At 41.1% G+C, this 9,300-nt stretch overlaps 1 protein-coding gene across 1 annotated transcript in view; it reads right to left on the reverse strand.

Moving 5' to 3' along the window:
- LVRN (laeverin) overlaps window positions 1-9,300 on the reverse strand; it is a 56,689-nt gene that overhangs the window by 41,785 nt on the left and 5,604 nt on the right. Inside the window, exon 2 of the mRNA XM_014544195.1 lies at window positions 36-178. Within this exon, the coding sequence (XP_014399681.1) occupies window positions 36-178 (143 nt within the window). The remainder of the gene's footprint in view (window positions 1-35; window positions 179-9,300) is intronic.

A 9,300-nucleotide genomic window follows, 5' to 3' on the forward strand; every position in this document is an offset into this window, starting at 1 on the left:
GAGAGAGAGAGAGAGAGAGAGGAAACATTACTTACGTAGCTTTGGCATGTTGGAGAGAGCCACATAACTCGGATGATGAATAATTGTAATATTAAAAGTTGCTTTCAGAGCTGGTTCATCAAAACAAGGGAAGACATTCCTGGCAAATGTTGGTTCCATCTGAGATGCTAACAGGGCCCTAAAATACATTTTGGGGGGAAATCTATTTATTTTTATCTCAAACTAGTGGGAGAAAAAACTACTGAGGTATTATGGCTTATAATTATATACAGGAAGGAGCTATAATGTTTTCCCCTCATTTCCTTTGCTGCCCTCCCCATAACACACACACACTGCAATTCTCACAAGACCAAAATACAAAAGAACTATTTAATTTTCAACCACAAAATAATATTTACTTCATTACATCATATGCCTTTAAAACCTTTTACAAACAAAATAGGAACAAAAATAACAAATATGCAATGCCAGGCTTTTGAAAACCAAGTACTTTTAAAAATGGAATTATTGTTTTGGGAATGGTCTATTGCTTTTATCTTCCATTGAAATGCAAATCAGCTGAAGCATGTCTATATTTTTATCTTTTGCTCACATGTTCCCTCTTCTTCCTGGTTGTAACATACAAAATGTTTTATTTTGAACATTCTTGAGGGATAAACAATGTAAGTAAATGCTTAAACAAAACAACCTGCATTTTACTTTTTGAATTATCCTATATATGGATAGATTGATCAAATCCCTTACTGCTCCTTCCCCCAATCTCCATGGAAAACTACAAAAAATGACATTATCCCACCGTGCACTAGTGATTTATAGGGAAAGGCTTAGGGACAAGAGTACCCTGAGCAAACAAAGTTCACCCTTGTAAAAACTGCCTGACTCTAACAGGTGGGTCCTAGCAAACAACCTTTTCCTCAGAATAAATCTGCAGTCTCGTTGCCCCATTTTCCCAGACTCCTGACCTGGCAACCTATCTCTATATATAAAAGGCTAAGTGACCATCCAACTGTCCGACCATCGACCAGCTGGTACATATGATGCACACTGACCACCAGGGGCAAACACTCAATGCAGGAGCTGCTGACTTGGCAGCGGCAGTTCTCGGGTGACGCACTCCGGAACCAGAGAGGAGGGAGCCCCATTTCTCGCAGGGCCCATGCGATTCCACCTTAGGCCGTGGGTTATGTTGTTACTGGGGCACTGTTGGCCCTGAGTCTGATTTACTATTAAAATAATTTGTATTTTAATTTTATAATACTATATCATATATACTATTTTGACATGTAATTTTTTGCAGTAATGTAATTACCGCACAAATCTTTCTTCTAATTAATTTCCTTTCAATGTGCACAAATCCGTGCACTGGGCCACTAGTTTTTAGATAACAATCATAAAGCCTATATTCCTTTTCTCTCCTGAGGTCCTGAGACCAAATGTCTCTGGCATTTACTCTTGCTTCAGGCCCCATTCTTAGGTAAGTGAGACGTGAATTAAACAAAGGTATCTCGAGAGAGCATGGCCCATCCATCACCTACCTCTGTGGATTCCTCCTGTAGTGGTAAGGCCCCTGCTCACATAGAAATTCACACAGCTTTAGGAAGGACACACAAAAAAGTTGGCATGTTCAAAAGCTTCTCACAGTCAACTAATTTGATGTGTTCATAACCTCACTGTGACAAAAATACAATTTTAAAAAAATATATATTTTATTGATATTTTACAGAGAGGAAGGGAGAGGGATAGAGAGTTAGAAACATGGATGAGAGAGAAACATTGATCAGCTGCCTCCTGCACACTCCCAACTGGGGATGTGCCCGCAACCAAGGTACATGCCCTTGACCAGAATCGAACCTGGGACCCTTCAGTCCACAGGCCGATGCTCTATCCATGGAGCCAAACCAGTTAGGGCCAAAAATACAATTTTTAACAAGCCTATTTTGCCCTACTTGCTTTTACCCACTTTATTATACTCTTGCCAGCATGGACTGGAATTAGGCCTATGGGCTCTAACACTAGCAACTTCAGCTACAAGACTCCGCTCCATCTACTACCAAGTGAGCAGTCCTGAACAAGTCCCATGTTCTTGTTGAGCCTCAGTTTCCCCATCTAAAAAATGACAAAACTACCTATCTGTTATTGTTGTTTGAGCTTCCATGTTATTAGTAACTAAATTTACCAACAAATGATCTTTGAATTATTCTATATTTCTTCCAATCTCACAAATTGTTCTTGCTATAAATGAACTACAGAAGAATTCAAGGAGGAATAAGTTATAGGGTAGTGGTGGAGGGCTGGAAATCACTAATTACAAATGTATTTTAAAAGGTTCCAGAGGTCACAGTTGACCACAAGCTGAATATGAACCATGTCTGTCTACCCAACAAATTTTAAACTCTCAGAAGTTAAGGGTTACATATTTTTTCTTCTGTATCATTTACAGTACTTGGCAAAAAAGGTGGGTTCATATCCACTGAATAAGTATTTTCTCAGCTTTGGAGATACTATAATATAAAGGCAGCTTGATATTAGTATATGAATACTACAAAGTAGTTTTGCAGATTTTGCTACACTGGCATTTGTTTGTTTTGTAGCATTGGTTGCTATCTTTAAAAGGGATGGGATAAAGTAGGGGAGATGCAGCAATTGAAAATCTAGTGGAAAGAATATTGAGCAGGGAATTCAGCGAGCTGAGTTCTTGCTCAGGGTCTGTGGTGCAAACATAGTGGTGTAACTTGGCAAAAATTGCTTAAACTCTTTGGGAATCCATGTCCATAAAATTCACAGATGGGACTAGGTGATCACTAAGTCCAGTTACAACTCTAAAATTGATTCTAACAGTGTTAAAGACATCGAACAGGATGGAAAAAGAGTCCATGAGGTCATGTAGGGTTGGGAGAAACAGTCCCTGGAGAGCTCACGCATGAGCTTCAGGAGATCTGTGGGCTCTCTGAAATTGCCAGGCGTTTTGTACTAATAGTGATACATTAGCATGAGAAGGTGTAATGTAGAGTGAAAAAGCACATCCAATTATGTAATCACGCTTATATATTTGGAAGGCCAACAAATGTTTATTGTTTGTGCAACAAAAACTATAGAAACTAAAGCTTGATAACATCTTCTCTGATGCCATAACTTCACAAAGCATATAAATCTCAAGGAGGCTGCACGGTGGGGAGGAGGGAGAGAATCAGACTCTTTCAGGAAACGGGTGAGCACCAAAACAGGCTACAGTTTCAAAAAGGCTAAGAGACAGCCGCTTAGACTCACCAGTTTAGCAAATCAAACACCAAGCAAGTGCCTTTCCGTTTCATATTCAGGTCTCCGGAGAAGTGAAATTAAAGAAACGCTCTTGGATTTTACTCAACTATTTCCCACCCTGGTTTTATACAACAAACAAAATGGAGAAAACCCCTGCAATACAGAGTCTTTCTGGCTCTCAATCTTAATTGCAAAGGTCAGAACCAACCAGCAACACATACGATTTGGTTATGTTACATCTGGGGACCAAAGACCGGTATTTATTTCCCTTCTCTCTGCTTTGGACTCAAGCAACCCTGTAAGGATATCCTGACCTCAGAAAATAGAACCATCCACCGCCCTCTCCTCCCTTCAGACCTCGCTGAAACATGCTATTATGGTGCCTATGAAGTCTGGGTTTAGAGGGATCAGCTGGTGAGGGAGTTAATTTGGGATAGTTTGTCTCCTAGCAGCTCAGGATTGCAAAGCCACTTTCTTTCCTAGCCTCTTGTACAGCCGGAGGGCTTACCCCTTTCTTGTGCTGGATGAGGTCTTAGCTGTCAAGACCACTTGATGCCCTTGGGGATAAAACTACACCATATAAAAAATATCCACTCAGTAAGGTATTTCATTCCAAATTATTCTATTACAGCTCTATTTAACAAGTGCTAAATAACACAGTGGTCAAAGATGAAATAAGACTCTTTGGAGAGTTGTTCCCGATTTTTTTTTTTACATGACACACTCAAAATATTTAGTAGAGACAGATGTTATACCACTGGACTGTGGTTCAAAGATTGGCCCATGAATCATGTTTGTTTATTACTTGTGTAATAGGATCTTAACTGAAATTTCCACCAGGCAACAATAATAATAGATGTAAAATTCTGCCCTAGCTGGTTTGGCTCAGTGGATAGAGCATCAACCTGTGGTCTGAAGGGTCCCGGGTTCAATTCCAGTCAAGGTCACGTACCTCAGTTGCAGGCTTAATCCCTGGTGCTGGTAGGGGCTCATGTGTGAGGCAACCAATAGACGTGTCTCTCTCACAGTGAGGTTTCCCTCTCTCTGTCTCACCCCCTCCCCTCCACTCTCTCTAAAAATCAATGGAAAAATACCTCGGGTAAGGATTAACAACAACAAAATTCCAAAGAAAGGTGCCAAACCATGTTCTGAAGATTTTCAAAGTAAATGTTCCCAAGAACCTGAGGGCTCCCCCTGGGACTTCTCAGCTATATCAAGGACAGAAAAAAAGTGTCAGGAAATGAAAATGAAAAAAATCAGAGAAGAGGTTTCTGGGGATGGAGGAATGGTATTATTTGCCAAGCCCTCCTGCTCTCAAGGAGTTGGGAGGAGGTGCAACCCTCTTACCCTGAGCTAAGGGGAGAAGATCCCTCAGAAAGCAGATGTGTTTCCTGAGGCTGAGACTTAGAGGCTGGCGCCCAACCGACTCTTGATAAAGTTGAAATTGGCATTGGCCAGAGTCTCACTCCTACCAGGTGGGAATCTGAAAAGCAAGAGAACTGACTGCTTTGGAGGCAGAATCAGAAGGGCGCTGCTGCCTTGGGACCCACGTCAGTCCCAGGCAAGGGATGTATGCATGCTCCTTGGAATGAGCCAGTATGGGGACTGTCCTGGGTTCTGTCCAATAGAGCCACCTGGAGGAACTTGGAGATGCACTACTCAATGTCTAGGGCAGCGATAGCAAACCTTTGAGCTCGGCGTGTCAGCATTTTGAAAAACCCTAACTTAACTCTGGTGCCGTGTCACATATAGAAATTTTTTGATATATGCAACCATAGTAAAACAAAGACTTATATTTTTGATATTTATTTTATATATTTAAATGCCATTTAACAAAGAAAAATCAACCAAAAAAATGAGTTCGCGTGTCACCTCTGACACGCGTGTCATAGGTTCGCCATCACTGGTCTAGGGGCTAAGGAAGGAGTCACAAGTGACCATCAGAACAGAAAAATAAGAAAAACATCCTGCAAGGTCAAGGGAATTGCAGGGGAAAGAAAAACAGTGAGAAAACTCTGAAGAGTCCAGAAAAATGACATCTCAAGGGAAAAAGGCGTCTGCTAGACTCAAGTGAGATGAAATGACAAGAGGACTGGCTCCAGTAAAAACTTCCCTGTGTGTCACCCCCTCCTTGTCTCCTGCAGTCCCACTGGATCTGGTGGGGTTAAGACAGCAGCTCTCAAGATGGAAGAGGAGGACTAGAAATATGAAGTGGAGAAATGGAAGGGCCACTATCCCCAACTTTGCTGCAGGTTTCTATCCTGAAGCCAGGCCAAACTTGGAGAAGTGAGGGTGGAGGGAGAAAGAGGGAGATTTGACAGAAAGTTAAGTTCAAAGTTTTGAGTATCACGCAGGACTGGATTGATTTTCCATTTTTCTGCATCTGGACAGTGTTTGTCACTCAGTGACCACAGATCATCTGCCACCTAAGAATGAGCAGGAAATTCTAGACTACTAGAATATTCATGCAGGAGCAGGAAAGATTACCCCAGAGACTAAATTGTGAAAGGACTGTGGAAGAAACACGGCAGTATTTTTACTGAACCATGAGGTGTGTTTTTTCAATATGCTGGTTACACTGGTTTTCAAATGATGCAGGATCTAAGTCTTTGATGGCAAAACCATCAGCTGTATGAAATGTATGGGTTCATTACTTGCATAGGATAATGAAATGACCTCTTTTCTCTGTGACATCAATGACATCATGTGCCTGGCACTTGAGTTCACTGACCTTGTGTTGAGACTTCTCAATTCTTTCCTAATATTACTCAAACTTCTCTCTTGTGTGTCATACCCTGAGGGTTGTGCCAGATTCTTAGATAAAACAGTAGCTGGAGGGAAGTCTTTCAATTTTCAGAATGCTCTTTCTACACCTACACAAATTGATTGATTTTGATCATTCTGTTTTCACCTTAATCCGTCCCAAATAAAGATCCAAATTTTCTCCAGCCATTTCACACTAGTAAGCTGCTCCTACTCCTTTGCTCCTGATAAGGACATTTTGTTTGTTTGTTTTTCCAGTTTATATATATATACATATCTTTATTGTTGAGAGTATAACAGATATTCCCCTTTTCCCACCACTGTCCCCTTCCACCTGGTTCCTGCCCCAACCCAGGCCCTCACCACCCTATTGTCTGTGTCCATAGATAATGCATATCTATCTATATAAAACCCTAATGTGCAAATAGACTGAAGAGCAGAACCGAAGAACCGGTTACTATGACGTGCGCTGACCACCAGGGGGCCCGCGTGGAACATGGCGGGCTTCAGCAGCAGGCGATAAAGCGTGGAACATGGCAGGCATTGGCCATGGTGGGATGGTGGAGCAAGTAAGCAGGGGCGCCAGACCAAGGTGGGGCGCTGGTCACTGACATCTGGGTGAGCCCCTGGTGGTTACTGAAAATTCTTTGCTCCTGTACGCTGTGGTCCCGCCTGTGCTTGCACCCACTGCCGGCGCCAGCCCTGCTCGCACCTGCTGCCAGCACCGGGCCCCAATCGCTCTGCACTGTCAGCAGACGCAAGCGGGCCGGCGCCATCAGCACATGAGAGTGGCGGCGACAGGAGGGGGGCTGCCAGCAGATAGGGGACCAGGGGCCACAGCGGGAGGGACAAGGCAGGGCACAGAGGATGGGCCAAGACCCGCCCCTGTGCCCACCACAGCCTCGTGGCCCACAGCTCCTTACAAGGTGCATGAATTCATGCACTGGGTCCCTAGTATACTAATCTTTGGTTAATCTCCCCCCCTACTTTCCTCTGAGATTCATCAGTCTGTTCCATGTTTCCAATAGAAGCAGAGGGAATACTCTTACTTATTCTATGAAGCCAGCATTATCTTAATACCAAAACTAGACAAAGATATTACAAGAAAATAAAACTATAGGCCAATTTCTCTCATGAACAAAGATGTAAAAATTCTCAACAAAATATTAGCAAATTTAATTTAACAATCTTTAAAAAGAATTATACACCATAGCCAAGTGCAATTTATCCCAGGTATGAAAGACTGGTTAATTATGCTAAGTAAAATAAGCCAGTCAGAGAAAGAAAAATACCCTATGATCTCACTTTTATGTGGAATCTAATGAATAAAATAAACTGACGAACAAAATAGAAACAGAGGCATGGATACATGGAACAGGCTGACAGCTGTCAGAGGGGAGGGGAGAGGGGGAACTGGATGAAAGAAAGTGAGTGAATTAGCTAAAGCACATATATGCCAGCACATAGACATGAAAACAGTACGGTGATGGCCAGAGGGAAAATGGGGACATCTATAATAGTGTCAACAATAAAAATAAGGTTAAAAAAAGAAAATCAATTAATCCATCACATCAACAAACTAAATAAGAAAAATCACATGATCATATCAATAGATGCAGAAAAAAACTTTTGCCAAAATCCAACAACCATTCATAATAAATTCTCAGTAAAATAGGAATAGATAAAAGAACAGGCAAATAGATTAATGGAATAAAATAAAGAGCCCAGATATAGTCAACTGACCTTTGACAAAGGAGCAAAGGCAATACAATGGAGTAAATATAGTCTCTTCAACAAATGTAGCTAGAACTATTGGACGTTTACATGTAAAAAAAAAATAATAATCTAGACAAAGACCCTACTACCTTAACAAAAATTAACTCATAATGGGTGATACACATAAACGTAAAATGCAAAACTATAAAACTCCTACCAGATAACATAGAAAAAAAACCTAAATAACCTTGGATATTATGATCTCATTTTGGATACTACACCAAAGACATGATCCATGAAAGAAATACATGACAGCCCAAACTTCATTAAAATTAAAAACATCTGCTCTGCAAAAGACAATATAAAGAGAATGAGAAGACAAGCCACAGACTGGAAGAAAATCTTTGCAAAAGACACATCTTATAAAGTACTGCTGTCCAAAATATACAAAAAAATTTCTTAAAATACAATAATAAGAAAACAAACAACTCAATTAAAAAGTGGGTCAAAGACCTAAACTGACGCCTCATCTAAGAAACTATACAGATGGCAAATAAGCACATAAAAGATGCTCCACATTCTATGTCATCAGGGAAATGGAAATGAAAAGAACAATGAGATACCACTACAAGCTATTAGAATGACCCAAATCTGGAACACTTACAGCTAATGCTGGTAAGGATGTGGAGTAACAGGAACTCTCTCATTTATTGCTGGTGGAAGACAGTTTGGTGGTTATAGTTACAAAACTAAGCATACTCTTACCATACAATCTAGTAACTATTGGTATTTACCTAAAGTTATTAAAAATGCATGTCCACACAAAAACCTGCATACAGAGTTTATAGCAGCTTTCTCATAATTGCCAAAATTGGAAGCAACCAAAATGTCCTTAGAAGGTGAATGAATAAACTGTGGAATATTATTCAGTGCTAAAAAGGAAAGAGCTATCAAGCCATGAAAAGAGAAACCTCAATTATTGCATATCACCAAGAGAAAGAAGCCAATCTGAAAAGGATATATGTATACACAATACATAATGATAAAAGGCTATATAATATATAGCCATTATATATGTACAATGAATTCCTACTATATGACATTCCGGAGAAGGCAAAACTATGGAGACAATAAAAATACCAGAGGTTGGGAGCTGATAAATAGGCAGATAACAGGACTTTTAGGGAAGTGAATATACTCAGAATCTACACTAATAAAATACAAACATGCAAATTGACCGTACCTTCACTATGCCATAAGCCACGCCCACCAGCCAATCAGAGTGATGATATGCAAATTAACCCAACCAAGATGGCGGCTGGCAGCCACGGAGCTGGAGCAAGCAGGAGGCTTGGTTGCCCCAATGATGGAGGAAGCCAAGCTTCCTGCTTGCCATGGCAGGCTCTGAGCTCCACTCAAAGCCACAAAGTTTCAATTATAGAAGATAAATAAACCCCAGATACCTGCTTTCAGCCGGCCGTGGCCACGGAGCTGGAGCGAGCAGGAGGCTTCCCTCCCGCCCGCCCTGGCCAGCTCTGAGCTCCTCTCAAGGCTACAAAGTTT

This window comes from Myotis brandtii, unplaced genomic scaffold (genome assembly GCF_000412655.1).
Source record: "Myotis brandtii unplaced genomic scaffold, ASM41265v1 scaffold1105, whole genome shotgun sequence".
Taxonomy (NCBI): domain Eukaryota; kingdom Metazoa; phylum Chordata; class Mammalia; order Chiroptera; family Vespertilionidae; genus Myotis; species Myotis brandtii.